At 39.9% G+C, this 25,726-nt stretch overlaps 1 protein-coding gene and 1 long non-coding RNA gene across 7 annotated transcripts in view; one reads left to right on the top strand and one right to left on the bottom strand.

Annotated features, from left to right (window-relative positions):
* The window catches only part of FRMD4B (FERM domain containing 4B), a 294,561-nt gene that overhangs the window by 132,307 nt on the left and 136,528 nt on the right, over positions 1-25,726 (top strand). The window contains exon 1 of one of the 4 annotated variants that reach the window (XM_073230890.1): positions 21,935-22,013. The exons of the other annotated variants lie outside the window; for them this stretch is intronic. Within the exon in view, the coding sequence (XP_073086991.1) occupies positions 21,990-22,013 (24 nt within the window). The 5' untranslated portion in view covers positions 21,935-21,989. Of the gene's footprint in view, positions 1-21,934; positions 22,014-25,726 lie in introns of those variants that run through there. 4 annotated transcript variants of the gene reach the window in all.
* LOC118972536 (uncharacterized) lies at positions 6-21,621 on the bottom strand. Of its 3 annotated transcripts, XR_005061572.2 has the most exons (4): positions 16,849-21,621; positions 15,807-16,018; positions 10,071-10,171; positions 2,594-6,201 (listed from the first exon to the last, which is right to left on the bottom strand). It is a non-coding gene; the product is annotated as an uncharacterized lncRNA (long non-coding RNA). The 3 variants fall into 3 exon arrangements; XR_012128961.1 differs by lacking the exons at positions 2,594-6,201; positions 10,071-10,171 and adding an exon at positions 6-2,484 and having other exon boundaries at positions 16,849-21,606; XR_012128960.1 differs by having other exon boundaries at positions 2,594-10,171; positions 16,849-21,609.

Raw genomic sequence — 25,726 nt, 5'->3', positions numbered from 1 at the left:
CCAGGATGCGCGACGCCCGAGGGCCCTTGCAGTTTGCCAGGCGCTCATGGGAAGCCGGTTCCACCTGTATGATTTTATTCTCTCTCTCCCTCCACCTCTGTCTGTCTTTAAACTCCTAGCGGTTCGCCTGACCCTTCGGTCAAATATTCAGCAGCTATGAATAACTGTTGCCTGAGAAAGCTTGTGAAATTTTCCAGTCCAGCGCGAGCTGCACTTGGGAGTTAGTCCCACCATTTGCAGGTACCTGTTACAGAGTGGCAGTGTGCTGGCTGGCACTTAGCTAAAGAAGCTGCAGCTGTGCAGCAGAGGGTCTGTGCCAGGTGGCATTCAGATGAGTCTTTCTTTTTTATGTCATTGGAGTTGGGGATGTGCATTTCAGGATTTCACACCAGTTTACAATCAGAAGAGTCTTAATGGATTTGCATTCTTCTCTGATTTTATTTCAGTTTTCCCTCAGGCAGCCCCAACTTGCAAGGCAGAACCAGGAAATGCTGATTCTGTGTGTACTGGCATTTGGAGGAAGGACAGCAAATTGTGAACACTTTGCAGGAGGATGATGGGCTGGGGAAGGGAGGGGTGGCCTGGTGGAGCTTTGGAATGCTTACGGTTGGATTTACTCCCTGTCACACAACACAGCCTTTTTATTTCTCTGCTAAGTCCCATCCTGCAGGCAAAAAATGCAGCAACTTTGTTCAAGTAGGAGATTGGAACTGCAGCTTCCCTGGAATTTTTTTTAAACAGTCATTTGTGGATTTAAAAGTCCTGTGCTTTCATTGTTAATATTGAGATTTTTTAAAAATCTATTTTCATTTAGGAAGATTATAACCTGGTGTTTTTTATAGGAATATATCATCACATTTTCTTTCCTGGGATATGGAATAGCTTTGTTCCATAATAGCAGTTCCTGGATTCTCCCTACTCTGACCCCACTCCCAATATGGCTATAATTTATATCTTGTCCTATATTAAGCCCTATTTGTGATCAAGCCTCTGGTTTTGATGAGCTGTAGGCTTCCATCAATCCAGCAAAATTAAAAGATCAGCTCCTAAGGCTAAACTATGGACGTCTAAAGAATCAGTGTCCCCTTGTCATTTTGATATGCGCATCATCCTTGTTAAATTGTGGGCAACATTTTATCTTACTTCATGCTTTCACAGCTCCTGCTTTGTATAACATGTCTGAGCTGCCTTGCATTTTGAAGGAACCCAAAAGCCAGGTTGAGAACTGGGGCAGCATGTGGGGATTTGCAAGTATTACCGAGAGTTGTGGATGTATCCCATCTGGCCACATTACACAGATCACCTGGCTTTTTGGAGCCAAAGATGTGTCTGCCTCTCAGCCTCTTTTTTCTTTTGGGAAATCACTGTTCAGTTGGGCTTGTAGGAGAAATGACCCTTGTATAATTTTGTTTTTACTTTCTCATGTTTGAGAAACTTTTAAAAGGAGAACGCAAGTACTGAAACCAACCAGGCAGCCTCCGTGCCTCCCCCCAAGGATTCAGGGGACCTTACGGGTTATCTCTTCTACTGTTAGTGACTAATTTTAAAAAGCGAAGGTTCCAGGAATCTGAGATCCCCTGGGTTCTTTCTGAGGTTGATCACTAATTATTTTTTAAGCAGAATAGCAACTTGAAGGACTGAACTACTAAACTGTAGGTTTTCTGTTCTGTGAAATGGATGGTGACTGAACCAGTACCCTTTTATGATGATGAAAAGAAACATCTGAGAATGATGGCCATGTTATGATTAATGAGTCATAAGTAAAAAATGATCTCTAAGTTTAAACTTTCCTATATCTTTGGGAAAATGAGATTTTGTGAAATATTTTAAAACTTGGGGGAACCGTAGATTTCTTAATTGCCAACATAGATACTTGTAAGCAAAGGAACACCATTTTCTTTAATGCCTTTCAAATATTAAGCAAGAAAGTAGTGACTTAGATTGTATAAAACAAAGAGAATAAAATAAAGTGCCTAATACCTTAAGCATCAAGTTAGATAGGAGTATGAGGAAGGCCTGTTTCTGCCTGTGTATGATCACGGGTAAGTTACTTAATCTTACTACTTCGGTTTCAAGATTTATAAAATGGGAGATATAATGGTACTAATCACAGAAGTTGAAAAGAGAATTAATTGACTTGTGAGATATTTAGCATAATGCCTAGAGTTTAGGAAGCATTCAGTAAATGTTATCTGCTCTGTGATTTGGGATTTGTTTATTGTAATAGTAAATTCAAGTCAAATTAACAAATAGAATAAAAAGAAGGGAATTTTGACACAACTGAAAAGTCTAGCCATAGAATTAATTTTAGGTATGGTTTGATCATGGCTCTTTGCTTGTTCCCGTGATATTTTTCAAGCCCTGTCTTGTTATTGTGTTGAATTTGTTTTCAGCTGTTTTTGCCCCGCATGGTAGCAGATAGCAGTTCCAGGGCTCTGATCCACATGTGACCCATCCAGAAAGAGAATTTCTCATATCTACCATCTATCAAAAAAAAAAAACCAAAAAACAGAATCACCAGTTTGCACTCTGATAGGTCATCTTAGGGTCTGTGCCTACACCCAGTGCCATGACTGATTGGCATAGGGAATGGCATTATAATTCATGCATTCTCAATGGAATTAATGTGGTCCCCAAGAGGTAAAAATTGATTCTTGGGGACAGGAGGAAGGTAAAAAAAATCTTACTCCTTTTATGGAAGAAGCACAGATAATATGTACAGTATGTAAACAGATACATTGTATATTTGTGGCCTTAGAATTTTTAGGAGCAGGGGGTGACTAACAAACAAAAAATATCTAAAAGACTCCTTAAGGGGGTGATAATGAATAAAAAGGTTGAGAAACACTGAATTACATTGATTAGCTTAGGCCATTGGGAGAGCAGACCCATATCTGAAGCTGGGAGTGAAGTTGTCCCCACCTAGACCACCCATCTATCAAACAGAGAGAGACAGGGTCAGTGCTTCGGTCAAGATGCGATCAGCAATGTCCCTGCACCTGCATTATTAGAATCTCAAATGGAGGGCTCTTTAAATAATGTTATTAGTTACTCTTCTAGGTAAGTACAAAGATAAATGCACAAATATGTTTGTATTTTGCCACAGTAATTTGAGTTCAGGGGGTGGGGGCCCATCATTAGACCACCCATATCACTATCCCATAATTACGAATTCTAAACCATAGAAGGGAGTGTTCCATTGTTCTGCCCAGCTTTCTGGCGTATGAACTGGAAACACCATAGGATTACAACTTTACTGAGGCCAATTTTTTATCATCTTAATGATAAAAAGGTGTCTTTTTCTTCTAGTCTGAATAGTCCTGTTTGTAAGGAAATCCAGGGCTCAGTCACTCTAGGGAAACATAAAATAAGGGTGGGGTGGGAGCTATCCATTACATGAAATACCTGACAGTCCCTTGGGGGTATTTTGTTTATTCATATACTATAAGTGAAATATTATCTCCCACCTATTCATAAGGAATTTGGCAACAACATTATTGCCTGGCTGGCACAGCTGGGAAGGCATAGTTTCTTTGGAATTGAACACTTCCTCCACTTCTAGATATTGGAGAGGCAAGAGATTTAATTTGCCAAAAACCATGAATAATTAAGATACTAGCTACAAGGCATTTCTGTAGTAATATGAGTAAATAAAAGCAGACTGAGGCTGCTTTTAACAAAGACTTACTTTATGAGTGAAGGTTTGAATTTGGCTGAAGTAGCAGACAATGGGACATTTACCTGAAATTTGGGGTGAAATATTAAAAGCTCATTCATCAGCCATATATCTCTCCTGCTTATTTCTCTCCTGGATAGGTTTAACAAACAATTGAGATGGAAAATGATGGGAGACTGTGGTTGAATAAGGATCAACACACTTTGCTTTTTATTAAGTATGACATGTTCAAACAAAGCCCTTGGTTTATTACTTGGGATTAAGTTTTCCCCTCATCCCCAACATCTGGAAGGCAAACCCTGAATGGAGTCATTGCCTCCAGCAGGAGGCAACCTGGACAGAATCCAGGATATTTAAGTGACCAGAAGAGGCTGGGTCAGCTCCCATGAGGCAGGCAGCTGGCACTAAGGGGTAGCATGCAGTGCAGAACGCAGGAGAGGCTGTAGGCTCAAACTGGAGCAAATTTGACCTCAAACAAATCACTTTACAAATGGAGCTTTATTTCTCTGAGCCCCATTTCCCTCTGGGTAAGAGGGAAGAACTGTAGAAACCTGCATTTTGGATAGGGTGAAAATTCATGAGATAATTAATGTACATGATACTGAGCACTTTGTCTGGCACAAGCTCTTGATTATGTAAGAATCAACACCAAAGCCACAGAAGGTACTTGACAAAGGGTAGCTAAGGGTATTGCTACTGTAAGTGAGACTAGTTCTCTAGAAACTGAATTCCTCTCTTTACATGTGAGGGTGTTCACTAAGAGAGACTATGGAATTTCTCACAGCAGCATGTGTAAGGTGGACCTTGAATATTTGGATTTCTGTTCTACATAGTAGACCTACATTTTCTTTAAGCCTATACAAAAAATCTAGGCAGTCACAGGCAGTTCATACTAGGGTCTGTAAGGAGACAATCTCTCTATATCCAAGACTCTGATGACCCATAAACTGGAAACATCTGAACTTTGCATCCCACCACATTGGTTGGGGAAGACCAAGTCCCCCAAAAGGCAAATTACTCATTGAGCATTCAGTGACCTGTGTGCATTTCAAACCATGTACACTTTGCTGGCCCCCACCCTTCACCCCCTACAGTCCCCTAAATTATATAGCCTAGAAAGAGGGCTGACAAACTATGACCTGTAGGAGAAAACTGGCCCTGCCTTCTGCTTTTGTAAATAAAGTTTTATTGGTATACAGCCCTGCTCCTTCATTTGGATTTCACTGGCTGCTTTGCACTCCAATGACAAAATTGAGTAGTTGTGATTCATCTACTTGAAGTTGAGTAGTTGATACAAAGACTGTATTGGCCATAAAGCCAAAAATACTATCAGGCCCTTTACAGAGAAAGTTTGACAATCCCTGAACTAGAAAAACAAGCAATGTAGTAAGCAGAAAATACTAGAGGAAGAAAAGTCCAGAATTTACTCATAGAATAGTAGACCTTGAAGGAATACGGAAGAATTTCTCATCGAAAACCTAGTCACTAGGACATTAATAAACTCATTTCCAGGATGAGTGTTCAGTTTACTAGATTCTTTGCTACAGAACATAATGATTGGATTATTGACTCATTTGTTTGTCCATTTATTTATACCTAAAATGATTATCAAGGGTTTTCTGTGCCCCAGTTAAGGTGCCAAGGTGTTAGCAACACAAAGTCAAAATAGACATTTCTCCTGCCCTCAAGAAATCTATTGTCAAGTAGCAGTTAAGGAAATGAAATTCTGTTGAGGAGCTCTGGCCAGGGTACTCTAGGCACACAGTGGGGGTGTGTAAATCAGACAGGGTCTAAAGAACTTCCTAGAGGAGATGATTCTGTAGCTGAGGTCTGAAGGACAAGTAGCAGTTGGATCAATAAAGAAAGACAGAAAGTCATGTCAGGAGTGAGAAAATGGCATTTCGGAGGATTATAATGAGTTTTTTAAGGCTGTTGAGGAGAGAGGGAGAGACAGGGTCATAGTTACAGACAGATTTGGGTTGAGACTAACACCTGAACTTGAGTAATCTTTTGCTTTAAGATTAGAGTTTAACATTTTCCTTCAGAACTTTGGGGGCAGGGGAGAAGCTGATTGAGGGCGATCCTGGGCAGCAGTGAGGCTGCTAGGTTTGAGAGAGGGTGGCATGGTAGAAGCAGGAAGGGAGGGAAGTTAGGAAGCTGGTGCAGTGGTTCAGGTGTATTAGTCAGGTTGGGACAGGTTTTGCTGTGGCAACAAACAGCCCCAGGATCCTAATAGCTTAAAGAAATAAAGTTTTATTTTTGGTTCCCACTACTACAGATTGGCTGTGTGTGCTGCTCATTACTGTCACTTAGGCTCACAGAATATTGCCAGTTGCTGTGAAAGAGAATGAAGAGAGCTCTCTGAGGCTTTGCACTGACAATTAAGTGCTTAGCCTCTAAGTATCTCATGTCACAAGTCATTGGTCAGAGCTGGTCACAGAACTCAGCCTCCGGGCAAGGAAAAGCAGTCCTACTGTGGAACAGCATGCATGCTGGTGCAGATTTGCTTCCTTAGGACACAGGCTCTGAAATGGAGATTAACAAGAGGGAAGTTTATGAAAGAGCACTCTAAAGGTCAACACTTGTAGAAGGAAACAGGAAAAAGGCAGGATTGAGCAGAGAGAGAAATTGGGCTACAATTCAGATGCAACATAGTTCTCACTAAACTCACAAAGAGCTCTGGAACTGAGAGTTGTCGCAAGTCAGAGCAAGAAGGCTGGGTCTTCCCCATACCTTCACCGACCCATCATTGGGGTGGGCTGCCCTTGAGAAAGTGGAATGACCTTGAAATAGGCAGCTCTCTTTTAGGAATGACAATTCCGAGAGGGGGTTGAGTGGGGAGCGCTATGAACTCAAACACTCCTGACAGCTGACAGGAAAAGCCTGGGCAGCATATCACAGCGTTTTCTGCAAACGCTTGCCCACCAGGTGGTAGGATCAAAGCAGCGCCAAGGAGAAGCAAGCAGAGAGCAAGGGTTGCTTTGGTATGAAGGATGGAGAGTCTAGCTTTGAAACCTGGCCTATCAGAGTGATCACCCAACTGGATCCTACACTCTGATTGAACAGCCATGGAGTCACTTAATAGTAGTACACATACAGAAAGGAAGGAAAACTTGGCTGGTAAATGAAATATGACCCCACTTATCACTGAGAAAATTAATCTTCCACTTTTTATGGTAACCAAAGACTGGGATTTTATGACAGGGAAGTGAGACACTAAGATACCCAAAAGCTGAGAAGGAAAACTGTCTTGATGTTTTACCCTGACACTTGACATAAATAAATTTTCTAAAAGACTGTCTTACTTAAGATTAACAAAATCACAGTCTCGGGATCCTCAAAAATCATTTTTGAACCTTTGTTGCACAACTTGAAAAACACCAAGTTAAGAATAGACTCTCCTGCCTTTTCAAATCGGTGTTTGTTTTTCTCACTCCGTCTTGGTAGAGCTGCAGCCCACCTTCACTCCCTGTTCATCCTCCGCTTATGTTGATTCTGAACATTATATTTGTGATGCCCAGTTTGGTTGCTCTGAAAAAGTGTGAGTGATTTGAATGGGAACTAAGATAAGTAGTTCTAAATTTGATAAACAAGACCATATGACTTACAACCTGGAAAGGAGGCAGAAATTAAGCTCTGATGAAAGAAAATTAAATTTGGCATCCATGTGTAATTTCATGTGTGTGTGTGTACATGTACATATATAACACTGATTCTGGCATCCATGAAATAAACTTCTACTAGGAAATATGGTAAATATAGTAGGGTACCATTTCCTTCTAATGTCCTAATCATTTTTAGTGTCTTGACTTTTGTTTGCTCAAAGCTTGTTGCTTGAATAACTGTTTTCTCCTTGTGCTTTTATAGAGCGTCATTGTCTTGACTAACAGCTACTAAATCTTGAACAGCTTCTGTGAGCTAGGCCTTGTGCTTGCTTGGCACTTGGCATTATCTTCTTTAAAAAGAAAGTTTGGGATAATTTCAATATGCAAACATATAAAAGTTAATATAAGTAAAAACCTATGTACCCACCACTCAGTTTTAAGGCATCTTAACATTTTGCCATGTTTGCTTCATATATTTTTTTGTAATATAATAAACTTTGATAGAATCAGTTGAAACTGCGTCTGTACTTGTCCTTTATCCCTAAAGACAATTCTGCTCTGAAGTTTGTGTTTTTTCAGTCCCAGGCATGTTTTTACAACTTTGCTGCATATGTTCGTGTCTATAAACATCATATATGATTTTGGTGTTTTAAAATTTATGTAAGGATGTGACATTCTCCTACCTTATTTTTCTCTCAACAAGCTTTTGGGATTTATCTCTAAATTCATTTTAACCGCTATATTCCGTTGCATGAGTATACCAATCTCTTGTTGATGGACATTTAGGTTGTTTCCAAATTTTCACTGTCCCAAAATACTATGGTGAAAATTTCTGTATTTGCCTCTTGCACTTAGAAACAAAAGCTTAGCTTCTCTAGGCAATATACTGGAAAGGAAAGTTGCTTGATTTTTAGCATTATTAAATGTTGTGCCTTATTTTTGTCCTTACAGCAACTCTATAAGATAGTATCATGAACCCTACTTTATTGGCTTTATATACTTATTAGCTACTAAGTCATGGTGCTGGAATTTGAACAGAGCCCTAGCTGACTCCATTGCTCAGCCTCTTGCCACTGACTTGCTGCTTTGTTTATTAAAAGGTAAACAATACATAAATATAGAATCTTATCATTATTCCCTTATTCCTTCACTCAACAAATACTGGGTGGAAAAATAGCCTAGTGCTTAAAACTGAAGTCTCTATGCTCAAACTTCCTGAATTCAAATCCAAACTCCCCTTTTGTTAGCCATGTGAGTTCTCTGAGACCAGTTTTTTTCTGCTGTTGTAAAATAGGGATAATTACAGTACCTCTCTTAAAGAGCTATTCTCTGAGGATTGTTATGAAAATTAAATGTATTGACATTTAAAAGCACTGAAAATATCATTAGATGTATATGTGAGGATGGATGGATGGACATATGGATGGAAGGAAGGATGAATGGATTGACAAGTGGATGGGTAAATTAGTGCCTGGCAAACATTTTTCTTCATGTGTGCAGTGTTCTCAATTTTTTATGTGTATGATTAACCTTTGGAGCTTCTAAAATCTGTAGAAGCCTTAGCTCCCCCTTCCTCCCCATCACCCAGATTAAGAATTACAGCACAGTGCAGCAAGCAGGAAAGGGGCCCTCTCACCACTGCATGCAAATGCTGTGCCCACATGGTTTCATGGCACAGCTTTTTATCAGCAACTTCTGGCATCTTAATGCTGCTGTCTTCTTGGTTTATTCTATGAAAGCAGAGATGCTTACAACTATGTAGTTGTTTTATTTCTGTCTCTTCAACAGGAAGCTATTAAATTTTCTTCCTCTAAACCCTAAACCCCACTCCATATGACTAAGAGCCCTCGATTGTCAGGCATGAAGGCTATGGGACCCCACTGACTGCTGCCTTTCTCATCTGTGTGAGCTCTTCTCTAATATGACCCTTAGATTTGCAACTGCTAAGGAGACCCAGTTATTACAAACATTATGGGTCTCTTGGGTAGCATAGCCAGCAAATATTTTTACAGGAATTAGTTTGTCTCATTAAAATGTTTGGATGCTTATTATCCAAGAGAGAAAAGGGCCTTGATAAAATAGGGAAATAGAATGGGCTGTAGTCAGCTGGACCTGGATTAAAACCAAGGTTTTATCACATAACAGCTTTGTGACCTTGAGCCAAGCTACTCAATTGCTCTGAGCCTCTTTACCTTATGAAAGATAAATTAAGATCTATGTTTTAAGTTTGGTATAAAGGCTAATACTAATATGAATTGAGAACTAGTAGCTTTTCGAGTGTAAAAACTTGGATCCCTTGCGCACACTTGATTCAAAGCCTAAAATTATCCTGTGCTAGTGTTTATGAATGCAAACTCTGACTAGGATTTAAGCCCCCTACACCCTCATTCGATAGCTGTGTGACATGGGGAAGTTTTGTGACCACTTCGTTCATCATTTTCTTGGGAATGAGATGGGGATGATAATAGTGCCTACTTCTTAGAGTTGTTGAGGGAGCAACAGGAGATCACATAAGTAAGTAACTCACTAGGGTGCCTGGCTCATGGTAAGGATTATAAAGTGTTAGCTATGGTTACTTCTACTTCATGAACATTATCTGTGTCAGACACACTTCTAAACACTTTACATTTACCACTTCATTTAATCCTCCTAACAATGATATGACATAGGTATTATTAAATCCATTTGGCAGATATGGGAATTGTTTAGAGCTGTTAGGTAACTTGTCCAAGATCAAAGATTGGAGCTCAGATCTGTCTAAACACAAAGCCCATCCACTCAGCCCTTACCTGGAATGGACTTCGCTTGCAAAGCATTCAGCCTCTTCCTCTCCTACATTTGGCTTCATGAAGTCCTTCCTAGGACTTTCAGTCTCTCCCTCTGCCAGACCCTGGAGCCATAGCAGGAATGAATAAATACACTGATACTAAATGGCTAATGCCGTTTTCCCTCAAAGTCGATTCTCAGCCCAGCCTCCAGAGAGATTTTGTTAAATGTAAGTTAGATCGTGTTATTCTCATGTTCAAATTCTTCCAGTGACTTCGCAACTCTGAGAACAAGTCAGCCTCACCATACCTACAAGGCTGTGTGATTGGCACCCCTTTCTCTGGCTTCCTCCACCCCTCACCCCAGAGAACACACTCAAGCTCTGCTCTCAACTCCTGATGCTCTTCCCCTCTGCAACTCTTCTTCAGCAACGCTGGCCTCCTTGCTGTCCCTTAAACCTACCAAGTACAGCCCAGCCTCAGAGCCTTTTGCCCTTGGACTTTTCTTTGCCTGGAACATGTGCACTCAGAGATCCACAGCATTCTTCCCCCAACTTCCTGTAAGGCTTTCTTGAGATGTCTCCCAACCAGAGGCCACCCCTGACCATTCTCTTATCCTGATTTATTTTTCTCTGTAATCCTGTCCCAACCTGACATTAAGACTTTTCTTTTTTATGTGCTATTTTGTGTCTTCCCAACTAGAATGTTAGCCAAGGTGTGCAGGCACTTTGCTTTGCTCACTGTAGCATCCTCAGGGCCTGGAACTTTATCTATCCTTTGGAAGTATTTTTTTACTAAATGAACAAAGGAATTTGCTTTATATTTTAAGAAGCTCAGTTAACCACTCTGGAGGGAATGGCTGGGGTGGAGGGCAGCCATTGATGTCCAGCTGAGAGAGAGATATGCGGAACCTTCTGGGAAGGGTAGCATGTGATGTATTTAGAAAGACACTAAGAATTTGGAGAAGGAGAAAGTAGCATTAGGGGGACTTCATCCAATGGGAATATTTGCATCATATAGTTTTGGAAACTTCATACAGGGAAAAAGCCATGCAAGCTGAAATGTATTTGTATGTGTATGTTTATTCTTTTTCATTATTGAAAATAGCCCCAAGCTGGTATAAGTTGATTGAGAACACATTCATCTGGGCTCTCTGAGCTCTCTCTCATGTCTGTCTCCCATTCCACTGGGATAACAGGACAGGTTATTTCCTCTAGCCCCTGTGAAAATGGGCTCACCTGAGGACCCCAGCTTTTGTGTACAGCCAGCTGCAAGTCCCCACCCATGCCCAGACCAGAGTGGGGAAGCTGGCAGTTCCTGCAGTTCTTGTCAGCTCTGGCTGTCAAGTGATCACTGTTTCCTGTGCCCAGCCCTGTGGTTAGGCTCTGGAAGGTGCCCTGTTTTGTTTGACCACTGCTGACAGACATGTAGGCCTCTTGCTTTCTTTTTCTTGGCATTATATGCATGTTGCTTATCATTCTGAGCCTATCTCAGGTCATTGCTGTCCACTGAAGTTAAGGATAGAAGGACCCCTTGAATTTCCCTGGATTCTCGCGAGCCAAAAAATGCAAAAACAAAAAACCTTTTTTTCCTCTGGTCTTCATTACTGTTTAATTAAAAGCTTGCTTTCCCCCTAAATCTTTGGCTGCGCCCAAGCTTTTTAAAATTCTGCAAGCACAGACAATATAAAGAGAACCTGACCATTTGAGTTACAAGAGCTGGTTATTGTGTCTAATTATCAACCTCAAATAATGACAGAATCATAATCCTGAGCACAAAAAGTAATGCTAGGTGCATTACTTATATTTCCTGAAGGTAAAGTACATTTTAAAATAAATAGCCTAATACCATTTTTTAAATGAAATTAATGTTTAAGTTTGAAACAATTTGGTCAGGATATAATCTTAACTCTAAACTCATATTTAAACTTAGGGGGGGTTCTTTCTTCCTTAAGGTTTTCATGTACTAATCTTCGTAAGTATTGGTGCCAGATATAGTTCCAGCCAAGCTCGTAAGATTTTGCTCTCAAATTCTTTTTCGAAATGAGAATTTTTAGTGAATGTGTTTTTCCTTTAATAAACTGCACAAGCCAACTCTGAGTTTCAAAAAAAAAGAATTTTTTTGAGATGTTGGTGCCAGAGTCTGAATAGTTCCCTTTATTCACTCCTAGATTGCATCATTTTAATTTTTTTTCAGGCTCATACACTACAGTAGGTTACAAATTTTACAAAAATTTGCCATACTTTTTTACTGTATATTGTGTATATTAAGTAAATCAAATTTAATGATGTTTTCTTCTATCCTTTTGTCTTCTTCCCTGGCTTTTTTTTTTTTTGGTATATTTTCTCTGAGCTAATTAGGTCATGTTTGGGTGCATAAGTAAATTATGTGTGTGAGTACATATATACAAAATCTGTATATATACATATACCTAGAGAGAGAGAGAGAGACAAATATATGCCTGTATCTAAAGTCTTTCCAGAAAGTAAAACTGTGAGCCAACATATTCCCCAAACATAACTGTTGCTTTTTTCCCCCCATCTTCAATGTCACTTATAAAGTTATAGTATGGCCCTGAAATAAACAGTAATATAATTAGGTTCCATAATCAATGGTACTCTTTAGGAAGTGGCTATCAATTTTGATGAAGTTCAGCAAATGAAAATTTGGTGAATAACTTTATCTGTTTTACAAAGAAGAAAACAGAGAACCAAAGGGCTGGTTGCATGTTGAAGCTCCTGTGTCACCTTCTGGCTTGGCTTGGCTCATTCATCTGTGCGAGGGGGCCATACCGTGGCCGCCACATGGCAGGAACTGACATACCCTTACTTAGAGAGCAGCAGAGCCAGTTACTCACAATGCAGCACTTGCCCACTCTCCTTCCCCAGCAAACCACGTGCAAGGTGGAAAGGTCTGGGGGTAGTTCATGAGCTTAAGGGATGTGTGAGGAAAAAGAGGAAGCAGCCTGGGAAAACAGAGTTCCTTCCTGGGCCAAAGCAGCTTCATTCATTACTTACAGATCAGTCTGTTTTAATAGACCTTGTAATGAGATGAAGAGTTTTATCTGTTTCCTTTGCGTGACTTGCACATGTCCATTGGGAGCTAAGGATGTTGAGGTTAGATGGATGCGAGCTATAATCCTGTGCCTCATCCCTTACTGGCTATGTGACCCACAGCATGATGCCCAACCCCCTGGAACCTCAGTTTCCTCATCTATAAAATAGCAACATAATATCTCATAATATCGTTGTCAGGTTAAATGGGAAAATGTTATATGATTGCTCGGATCAATGCCTGGGACATGACAGGAACTCAATAAACTGCAGTTTAAGAAAAAAGCCCTGACTTCTAAATTAGGCAGAAAAGGAAAAGCATCCTAGAAATGGGATGTTCTCTTCCTCTCTCATCTAGATGAAGTTCTTAAAAAGAGGAGGAGATTTTGAAGCAGAATAATTATATTATAGTCAGTCTGGTAAATTGTTAAAATCTTTTTCTAGAACAGTTTAGTTGTATCCAATCAAAATGTAAGATATGTGCCCTCTTTGACTAAACCTTTTCACTTCAGGAAATCGTCTTAGGGACATTCTCATAGAATGGTATATGTGCAACATTACCATATGTGCAATATTTTCTTTGCAAAATTATTTGAAACAGCATGTCAGTGGAGAATAATTAATGAAATGATAGTACCTCCTTACTATGAAATTCTATGAGGTCAGTAGAAAGAATGAAATAGAGCTCTACGTCATGGCATCCCAGAATTTTCAGGGATAAATTTTGGGGTAAAAATGAAAACAAAGCACAGGGTGTATGTGTGTATGTGTATGTGTGTGTAGAGATAAGTAGATATAGATACATGCAAGAAATGTGTGTGTGTGTGTTCCTATACATGAGTGGAAGTGTTGGAAATACATAACATACATACACATTAATAACTGTTACCCCTTGGAAATGTGGATGAAGATAGAGGTTCCTACTTCTTTTAGTTTCATAATTCTGAATTTAAATTTTTTAGAGCAAAGATATATATGATTTTGTAAAACTTACTACTCACAAAATTTGATCCATGCTATTGTGTCAAGTAGTTCTGGAGAGCAGGTATCTGCCCAATTTAACTTTGTGTCACAGCACCCAGTATGTAGTAGAGTTTCTCCAAATGTTTACCTAGTATGTCCATTTATTAATGATCATTAATTATTGTTGATGTGATTACTGTCAAATAAATAGTAATATTTGTGCTCATATGAGAACCTATTATTAAATAAAGTATTAGAGTTTTCTATCATTAAAGTAAAACAAGTTCATAAAATTTAATTGCAAATCCAAATTTAATAGAAATGGGTGGCTTAAAAGTGAAAGTTCCTTATTAGTGGTACATTCATCAGATATTTCCTAGACATACAGTGACATTCATATTGCGTTAACATTTTTTTTACTGAGGTGGGGTCATCCTATACATCTTGTTTTGAAATGCATTTATTTACTTTCTAACATTTTACATACTGATCTATCATTATTTTCATAACTGTGTTTATTCAGTGATATGTATGTAGCATAATTAATTTCACCAGTTCCCTATCATTGGACATTTACGTTGTTCCCAGTTTTTACTAAGACAGTGTTACAATGATCATCTTTATATGTAAAACATTTGTAGGAGAATTTCTATAAGAGAAATACCTTGTTTGGAAGGAATTTGTATTTCCAAAAGTGTTATACCAATTTATACTGCCACTGAGTGAACAAGAATTCTTTTCCATACCCTAGCCAGTAACTTTTGATTTACACCATTCTACTAGCCAAAAATTTATATTTTATGTCTGTTTTCATTTTATTTCATTTATTAGTGGAGTTGTCCAATTTTCATAACTTTCTTAAGGGTCATAATGCTCAAACCACTGTAACTGTTCTTGCCTGAGAACATCAGGGGAAGCGTATTCTGCATTTTACCACAGTATAAATTGGTTTGCATGTTTTCAGAGCCAGACTTGAAAGCAAATTGTAGTCTCTTAGAAAATATTTGTTATCTCAAAATGATATGCAATTTTCTTGTATAGTTAAATAAATTTATGTAGAGCATTATTGGTTAAAAATCCAAGTATCATAAAGATGAATTTTCATATAGTCTTTCTGTCATGCACTAAGATCTCAAGACTTAAAAATTGCTGAGAATTGTTCTTCCTTTTTACATTCATTATGCTGTTTGTTTCATACTGTGGTTTTCCTATTTACTACTGAGTGTATTTCAGCAATTTTGTTTTATCTCTTCTCAAAATGTTTGGACTTTAGATAACCTGGAAAAGGATCATCATGGCTTTTATTTACTTTTTTAACAAGAGATAAAGCTTGGGACAGAAGAACAGAACAATGCACCATTTATTTTCCTTTTTTCATCTTAGATGACTGAGGTCTTTAAGCTTATTTGGCCTTCTAGGTCCATATTTATTAACTTAGATATAATTTAGCCAGAGTTAAATTGTCTCAGTGAGATTTCGTAGCCACAAGCGACTATGAAACTGTCATTTGTCACGTTTTAGGAGGCTCCAGAACAGATTACTAGGGAGATGATTGAAACCGCTGGTCCCGTTAATGTCATGCTTATTCCAAGAGCCACCCCCTGAGGGTGGGACAGAGGGACCTGCAGACCTGTTGGTGTAAAGGACTTTCACCAGGGCCAGCCTAACTCAGAGGTACATTGGCATTGCTACAGGAAGCCATTCAAAGAGGCCTTTGGTCATTTTTTAGCTGCCCAGCACTTACCATCCAGGTTCCTTTTGGAGGATGACAGGCAAAGGCCAAGAGGCAGGCCTTAGTGCAGGCTTCTTTCTATGATCACCAAGGAGGCCAGGTCTGCTCTCTGGTAGGGGGCAGGCCCATGGCCTCACGCTGGCTGCTGGATGTGTGCATGCTCCCGCCCTTACAGTGGTGGCCTGGGGGAGACTGTAGGGAAGTCAGAACCGTCAAGGCAGCAGCTGAGGAGATACACAGATAAGATAGTTGTTTGGTACAATATTGTCTGTGTTTGCTCCCTTATGGGTTTTCTGGTTTCCTATTCATTCTCTAGCCCTGCTTCCTGGAGCCATTTTTTCCCCCTCTTTCATCCTGAGAGACCTGATGGTGCAGGGAATATCACCCTCCATGTAACTCGAGAATATCCCGGTGGGTCTGTAAGCTAGAGCTTCCCATCTTTTTTTCATGTCAGAGTACATACAAGATGATAACATTTGTATGGCACCCAGGGTAAGTGTAGATGAGGCTGCTCAGGGCTTGATGGCAACACTGCAGGCCTTGAGGGCTGAGGGGGATCAGTGTCTCAGAACACCTACTGCCTGTTAGAGCCGCACATTGCTTGTGAAGCTGTGGTCCAAGCTGATCATGATGAGCTTATTCCTCTTGCCATTGCTTGGTTCAGAGTAAACATACAACCCAGCTCTGGCCAATGAGGAGCAGTTTGCTTATATAATTGGCAAAACGCAGATGGTAACAGAATTTACAGGAACAACAGTCTGGTTTCTTCAACAAATAAATTGAAGTGAAAGAGAAAGGAGAAAAAGAGATGAATGAAAGGGGAATTGATAGAAAAGTAGGGACCTGTGAGAAATAAATATCAACAAATAGTAAAATGTAGACCTTTTTTGGATCTCAATTCAGTGAACCTGGGGGAAAAAAAACACTTCAACAAGACAACTGGAAATTGTAATACTACCTGGATATCTGATGATATTAAGAAATTAGTTTCACTTTTTTGGTAATTGGGATTATCATTTTTAAGAGTCCTTATCTTTTATATTGGCATACTTACAGATGAAGTTGTTTGAAGGCTTGGGTATGCTTCAAAGTAATGCATACAGAAGGACAGCAAGTGGGTAAGATTAGCCATATGTTGGTAACTGCTGGAACTGGGTGATGGCTATGTGGACGTCCATTATGCCAGTCTGTCACTTTTTGTAAGTGCTAGAAATTTTCCACCATAAAAAGTTTTGTGTTGCGCTGCTTTTAAAGGAATGTAAAGGGAAAGAGAAAGGGAAAAACAAAGCAAAACCCCAGATTCTGCAGAAGTACCGGAAGGAAATGGTAACATGCCTGAATGTTAACCCCTGGGTGTATTTCTTATTGTCAACAGCAGCAGATAGAAAGGCTGTAATTAAGAATGTAAGCCCTGGGTTCAAATCCTGTTCTACACCCAACTGGGGAACTTTTGTTACCAGATTCTCTGAACCTCAGTTTCTCATCTGTAAGATGGAGATGAACTATGGCCTACTTCATAGGGTTGTTTTCAGGATAAAAGAAGATAATCTATGTAAAGAATGGGGCATAGTAGTTGGTGCTAGTCAACACTCAATATATGTGGGCTGTTGACTATTATTTTATTGCATGTACCTTTCAAAATTAGAAAGTAACAGTGAGTGTGGGCACTTTTCAATGAACGCTAGAGCATTTTTGATGACTTCTGACTTTCAGAGGCCTTTTTCTGTTCCTTTCTCCACACATGGACATGAGATTAGATTTCACATAGTTTATGTCCACCACCTGAAAAACTGCACATGCCTTATGGTAAAACCAAATCAAAAGTCATGGCACTCACCCTGTGAACAGACAGAAAGGAAACGCCAAACTGCCTGCCTTTCTCCCTCTTTTTCACCTCTGTTTTTTCCATTTATGGTGAAGAAAGCAAGAGAATCTGCCTAGAACAAGAAACTTCCCTCTTTCTCTGTGTGGAGGGGAACATGAGTAATGAAGTTTTCCATCAGGGTTGTTTTTCCTGGACATGGTATACCCCCTCCAACTGCTGAAACATGTGATTTTGAAGGAGACCTTGAATAAACCTCAGATGTTCTTTATCGGTTGGGGATGCCGTCCCAATTTCTAGTAAATGATGAATTAGTTTTCTGTGGTGCTCTCCCTTTCAAACAAAAATTCCATTCATTCAGAATATTAGTGTAGAGCTTTCCCTGTGCATGATAATTTGTGTATTTTTTTATTTCTTGTCCCACTGTGGATGTTTCCCCTTTTCACCACCGTGTCCCCACCACCTAGCCCAGTGCCCAGAAGAACCAGCTACAGAACCAGGCTATAATCTGTACAGCCCAGGGCAAAATGAAGATGGGCTCCTTGTTTAAAAAGAATTACCAGACAGCAGAGCATTAGATGACGTGTGGGGCCCTTCCGAGCATGGGACCCCAGGGCCAAGTTGTGCACTATTCAATTATTAGGCCTGGCATGTAATAGACACCCAAAACATTGTTACTGGAATGAATGCAAATCTAAGAAAAACCATCAGGTATCTAAAGAGCTCTGACATTCAGACTGATAAAAGATGAAGAACAGAAACCAGCATGTGTGTGAAAGGGATGCATAATTCCTGTACCGCAGGTTCACGGTGAGGTAAAAAATAAGATGATCCCTCGCTCTTCTTGGGAAACACCAAGGGTAGGCCGTAAGTCCCTTGAGGGTCCAGACCATAGTGTTTTCATCTTTGACTTCCTTTGCAGGATCTTGCCACATATGTGATACTCCATGAATATTTAAACTGCGCTGAATTGGTTCTAAAGGTAGAATTACAAAAGTATGAGGAGTTACGAAGGAAATATTCCTTTCTTTAATGCAAACCTCACTAAAAGCAGACAAACCGGTCTTAAAGTTTGTCCTCTTAGTTTATGACAAATGGTTCAGAGCTATGCTCAGCTGTCTAAGTTTTGGGAAATTACAATACATTGCCCATGTTAGAATTTTAATGGTGTGTCTGGCATTCATTCAGTATATGAAGTGTTCTGTGATGAAAGTAGTGATAGTGTCGTGATAAATGCAAAGCTTCTCATAAAGATTCCTAAGACTTTATATTCCTTTAAATATCAGGACTCCATTTCCACATATTTTTTCCCTAAGTTGGTGGGCATATTTCCCTTGTGCTATTTCCAGGGGTGGTGAAATCCTGCTCAAAATCGTCAAAACACTTACCCAGCTGTTAGTTGATCATCCAGTGTGTCCCAATTTGCATTTTATAGGCACATATGTACATATTTGATGAGACTGTCCCAGGGTATAATTTCATTTCCTGTGGGATTCCTTAACAGGGCTCCCTAAGTCTACATTCCTGGGTCCAAGTTAAGCTCTGCCCTGTATCTGACTGCCTGGCACCAGCCATTAGGAAAAGCAGTTGTTTCAGTTGGATGTAGTCAGCTGTGCTGCTGTTCCTCTGGGGCCTTAGAATGCCAGTTCTCCAAGACCCCTTCCTAACCAATTCATTGATCACAAAACCCTAGTCTGATACCTGAGTACTGCGGGAACCATCAGTTTCCCCAAGACGGAATCCCTGGTACCTGGTGTCCCTATGTCTTTGCATCTGGAGCCCCACCAAGCTGCCAGTTCTGTGTTGATAAGCTCCACAATTGTTGACCAGTGTTGGTCAGCTGGCTAATGGTATCTGGTTATAGCTGTCCTTTCTCCTGCAAACCGAAGTGTGAGATAGGACCTTTTTGTTGGCAAGTGAATATTTTAGAAAATTAAAACTAGCTTAAGCAAAAGTGGAAATTATAGTAATTCAGAGAGACATTGAAGTCTGTCTGTCTCCAACTCTTTTGTCCAGTGTGAGATACCCCAGTAGCTGATTTGTAACTCCAGAACAAACAAAAACTAGCAACTAGCACACTTTTCCCCTATTCCTTACAGCTAGAGACTGTGGGGAGAGAAGACTTTTTTAGTTATTCCTGAATGACTTGTTCATCCCATGATATGGGGACATGAGGTTAGCCTTACCTTAATCATTTGGATGGTGCCCTCATAGAAAAGCAGGGATCTGTGTTAGAAAAAGGTAGAACAGAACCCTGGGCAGGGAATAACCTCAGACACTTCCTCTGATAGGCTCCTAGTTTTAATCCTGGTGTGTGCTTCCACAGCTGTAACCTGACCTCACCCCACCCCTGGTTTGATCTGTTGGCCTTCACCTGGCCCTCAAGTTGGCCTGGCCTCCTGGTTTCAGCCCATTCTGTTGCTCTGACTCTGAAACTGGTTCTCAGAATTCTGATTGTCCTTCTCAGTGAAAATGTCACACCAGTTCTCCCAGTAGACTCTCTACCCAGTGAAAAAAGTTACCATTTACTGAGTTTTTAGTGCTGTTATAAATGCAAGTAGAAGGTACCCCAAATATAAAGTAAAACCTCATTTTCCCAGTAAGAAGGTTCAAAATATGTTTCAGGCCAACTTGAATATATAAAAATCAGGAAATGTAGGTTAAATAATGAAACATTTACTCCTATTAGTTCAGATCATTGATTCTATAGAGTAATAATTTGAACACTGTCTCCTTCTTTACAAAGTAATATTTCTCAGCCTCTTCAGCTGCATCCGTGGGTTGGCCATGGGACGGAAGTCTTCCTTCTTGTCCTCCTCATAGTTATCCCAAGCCCAGCAGCTTTGCTCCTGTCATTTGAGCTACAGCACTTTTTGAATCTCCATATATGATACTTCACCCAAAATATTATTACATGACGTTTTTTTCCTCTTTCCATTTCATCCCGTAGATGTATATGCATGATCTCCCTGCATAACCAGCTACTGCACGGCCTTTTAACATGATGTTTAAGTAACTTGCTTAATTTAACACCCAGCCCTTCCAATTGTGAGGTCACATGCCCACAAATAATTACAAGCTCTGTATTAAATTCTTGGCCACCTTCTCTGCTGATTTTATCAAGTGACCTGTGTAAGCAACCAAACATGGCATTGATTGAGGTTGTCTTAGGCTACTATGTCTTCTGCAGACAGTACATTGTAGTTCAAAATAATTAGTCTTTGAAAGTACTTGAAGATAAAACCACTACCCCATTTCTGAGAGGGATTTTTTTTTGATGGAAGGAAGAGGGGAAGATTCCCTCGTTAAATATGTGGGGTATGTACCTATCTGTGAGGCAAATTCTTTGTGCTTCGCATGCATTATGTCATTCAATTACCCCAACACCCCTTAGGAGATAGGGGTTTTTAACCCCCATTTTACAAAGGAGGAAATGGATCCTCAGGGAGGTCAAACAACTTGCCCAAGAACATAAACCACAAAATGCCAAATTTGTCTCACTCCAGAACTCATGTTGTTATCCATACCGTACACTTACATAAAATTCAAGGTCCTTTTTTTCAAGTGGGAGAAATATACCATGTCACAAGCTTTTATTCAACCATTCTAAAAATAACAAATGGGTTTATTATTTTTCCTAGATTCTGTATATTTTTCTTTCCACTGCACCTTCAAGTATAATGTATTTTCATTATCCCCTATCAAGTGATTTCAATAGTAATGAGTTTGTTAAATGCAAATGATGAAATAAATCCTTTTTTGAGACCACAGTCATCCTGCCAAGATTTCTGTTTGTGTGCTGACGCTGACTAATGCTCTGAGTTTCTTTCTGAGTGTATAAGCTGCTGACATGAAATGGCAGTGGTAACACCGTTGAGATAAATGCTATTTCTGTTTGTATTCATTATATTCCCTGCCTTATTCAAAATATGTACAGACAGAAGAGCTAAAATTGAAGTCTGGATTCTTAGATGGCACAGCCCATTTCTGAGTAATTATCTAACCCAAGTCATGCATTATCAATGCGTTTGAGTAAACAGTATACAGCATTTCATGTGTCTTACACGTGTAATGAAGAGAAACTTCAGGTAACCAAAAGAAATAGCAGAAGTTTTTGGTTTTGTTGGGGTTTTTTTCCTCCATTGCTTTCCTGACTCATGTTGAAAGGCTTTTGTTTCTAATCAAAGCAACAAATAGTAAGGTCATTTCCTTGCGATTATATGGCAGCGGAAGGCGTCAGGGTTTTTAGGTCCCTACTTCCACCAGCTTGTATTTGGAGAAAACACACACACACACACACACACACACACACACACATCACTAGTGCTTAGTACATGTGTCCTTTGTCCACAAATTCTCTCCAGTCCCTTTAAATGAGCCGAGATCATGGTTTGGAGGTAAGAACAACTTCTTTTACAATCTTTTGACTACAGACGGTGTAAAAGGGTGCTTCTTGAGCTCTAACTGACGTTTCTTAGCAAAATCTTGGGCCAATTTCAGTATCTTATTCTGGAGCAGACTAATCTAAGTACTAATATTCCAGAATCCAGCTTTCAGCAAAGGAAACTCCAAGGAAAGTTTATCTTCTCTCTTTTCAAAGAATTAATCTCTCCTCAAAAAAGTTGGATATGCGCCAGGTTGATACCAAAGTGAAGATGGTCCTTAATGCCTGTCTTTTGAAAGATTTTCCTGTCATTGTTTTAAATGCTTTCTTTGCTCCCTCAAAGGTCCTAAAGGCTGAGTTCGTGCTTCTACTTCAGCACTTTGAGGATTACTGTGGAAGTGTGTGATTCTATCTTACTGCTCCCTGCCCTCCCTCTCTTTCATTTCTTTCTTTCCTTTTATTTATTTATTTATTTTTGTTTTAAAGACTTGTGCTCCTTTAAAATGCGGGAAGGGTTCTCAGGGGCCACAACAGTGTCAGTACGGCAGCCTGAAAATGCTCTCCGATCTGTAAGTGTTTACCATCTCCTGAGCACAGTGTGTTTGGGGCCTTCTCTATTTTTGTAAACCCTTGGCAGCAACAATCTGCGGGGGCCTAGAGCTCATTAGTAGCCTCTCTGAAAGGACCTGCTAATGTCCCTGTGTTGCCTGTAAAAGGAAGCAGGGGACGTGAATTCTGTCTCCTTGTCTAGTTTACTCTGAAGACCTGTGTGGTGAGAGTTCAGCAGTTCAAGGTAGAGGCTTTGGAGACACCATTTCAGGGATGGCTGTCAACTAATTCATAAATCTTTTATGATTTGTCAAAGGAAGTCCTACATCCTAATTATAGTCAAGTTGTATTTTTTTTCTTTCCTCCCTGGTAAAGTGGTTATGGTAAACTCATCAAGCCCAGTTCCATATGTCCATTTTTTCCCTCCGGTAGGTAGCTGTTAGAGTTAGAGGAGGGAAGGGAAATCTGGGCAAGCTTCAGAAAACAAAGGAAACTGTTTCATCCAGGAGACTTCAATGCTCTTGGGTACAGGAGGAAATCTGTGGAGGAAGTGGGTAGGATTAGGTAGAGAAGAAAAATATCAAGGAAATAAATATATCACAATAGGGACTGGGCTACAACCTCCTTGCTGTCTAAAATATTACACAATACTGTTTGGCCCTAGAAATGAATCAGATGTCTCTAAATCAGTCCTTTCTAAAGGTATCTAATCATCTGAAGGAGTAGAAAGGACTGTAATCTTATCCAAAATGTAGTCCTTTGACCTGGATTCTCAGAGCAGCATTAGCGTGACCCAGGGCCTCACAGTAGATAATCCTATTCTTGAGATTCATGCCTTAGAAACTCTCTAGAAGTAAGACCAGCTTGTAATGCAGCCCTTTCAGGAATCAGAAACTGTACCTTCTAGCAGAGGATCTAAAATATTTCCAGATATGCCCCATTCCATTTCAGAGCATATTCTGCATGTTCCACTGCCCCATTTATTTAGGCCTGCATTTGGAGTATACAGGGAAGTGGCAACTGCCTGAATGAAGGTTCCTACAGACAGGTACTACCTGCACCCCGTGGAAAGGATGCTCCGTAACTCTTGGGAGGGAGGGGGATGAGTGGGGACAAATACCACTGGTGGAGTAGAATTGTTAAATATAGTTAAGCCATGGACTACTTGACCCAGAAGAAAGTGTGTAAGTCGCTTTGTCCAGTCCCCTCATTCTAGTGCCGATGAGATTAAGATCCATAGTGGAGGGATTTTCCTAAGGTCTCATATCCCCTTAGGGACAGGACACAGCCTTGAGTCTTAGTCTTCCAAGTCCTGATTCTGTACTCTGTCCACTACTGTGCTGTTTGGAAGACCAGCTGCTTGGTTGGTCTAATTTCTGGCATCTCTGCACTTCATGCAGCATGAGTTGTTTCTCACATGCTCATTTCTTTCTGTCTTGGAAGAGAAATGTGGGAGCTGCATCCCAAATGAAGTTCTGCTTCTTATTATACACTGCTTCCAACTGCTGGCAGAAACAGCGGGCAGGTGCATAAATGCCCCCCCAAAAAAATCCCTGCAGTCTTGTCACTAGTCACAACAAGCTGTAGCTCTGTAAAAATGTCTGGACACACTTTCTCTTTGCTTTGCAAATATAGGAACGTGAAAATATTAACGAGCTCTTCCTAGAAGCCTGTGTCAAGATCATAGGTCAAGTATGAGACTTTTATTTGTCCCTGAGATGGATTCCATGATGCTCCAATTAAGACATTTTTCTTGCTCAATATTGGAAAACTACAAAAATTTTTAAATGAAAGACTTCTTCTAAACTGAAAAGATAAAGCTGAGTACAGGTAAACTATACATTAACATAGGTTAATGTAATCTGGCCCAGGAGGGCAAATCATTTATCATTCTGTGGAAAGCAGTGGAAGAAAATGATGATATCAGATTCATTCTCTGTTTATTTTAGATGCTTTTTTTTTTTCTTAAAGGAAGCCTTTGTAGATGAGGCTATAAAGGTATGTTTACTTATGTTCTCTTGTATTGGTCTATTTTCTCTTTCACATTTTTTTTTCTTCTAACCTTACAGGTTAGAATGAACAAGTTAGCACATTTTGTACTTGTTTTTTCAAATTTTTATTTAATACCACTCTTTCTATTAGATATGCTTATATTTAGGTTTTCCAATCAGGAATGGGATTGGTGCAGAGGCTGACCTTTCATAACAGAGAATCGTTATCTGGTAGAGCAGTGTGACATAGCTGAAAAGCATAGCAGATAGAGAAAGGACTGGATTCTGGGTCTAACTGCCACTTACTGATAAGCTCTGTGACCTTGGGGTGCTAATTTTCGTGTCCATGACTCCAGATTCACATTTGTTGGTGAGGAAGTTAGACTAATATTGAGTCTTCTTTTCAGCTTCAAAATGCTCTGACTCTATTTGTAATTACTTCCCTGGTACCCAGATGGATTGCAGCTATGTGTGTCTCTCTGCTTACCTCCATCTCCCTCCCTCTCTTCATCCCTCTTTCTTTCCTTCTTCTCCCCTTTTTTTCCACCTTTCCTCTGATATTTTCCTTTTCACCTAGAGAGGATTTCAGGGCATGGACTTCAGTGACCCAGATGCCTGTAGAGCCTATGGCAATATGTGTGCAAACTAAGAGGCAAATTGGAAATGGAGGAATTACTGAAATCTCAAACTAGAATCAGGCATTGAGATGCTTCTAAAAAGAAATCAGGACCTCGTGGGTTACGGTTACAAATCTAGTATTGAAATTTGACACTGCTCCTTGGATTCCAAATTCTTTAAAAGTCAACACATACTTTCGGGGTGTGGACTGCACTAGCTGTGTGCCAGCCATTGGCTTAGAAAGGTGAATGAGATGCAGCCACTACATTTATAAAGCCCCAACCAGCGGGAGAGTCAAATTGGAACTCTCCAGTGAGACTTCGTACAGTTTTGACTTTTAGTTCATTTGCCACTCCCTCTTGGGGAGTGTAAAAGCTGTTGACATGAAATGGCCATGTTGTAGAATTTAATTAGTATGATTTTGAGGTCAAAGGATTAAATTGACAGGGATGTATTTAGGTAGAAATCAAGCAATGCCAACTACAGCAGTAGTGTACCCTAAAAGCATCAGGGGTGCACTGGTAAAGGGTCTGTCTTGGATAGGCTCTGTCCAAATGAAACAGACAGA

The sequence above is a fragment of the Manis javanica genome, chromosome 3 (genome assembly GCF_040802235.1).
Source record: "Manis javanica isolate MJ-LG chromosome 3, MJ_LKY, whole genome shotgun sequence".
Lineage (NCBI taxonomy): Eukaryota > Metazoa > Chordata > Mammalia > Pholidota > Manidae > Manis > Manis javanica.
The sequence above is the reverse complement of the archived record's forward strand: the minus strand, read 5'-3'. Positions and strand labels throughout refer to the sequence as shown.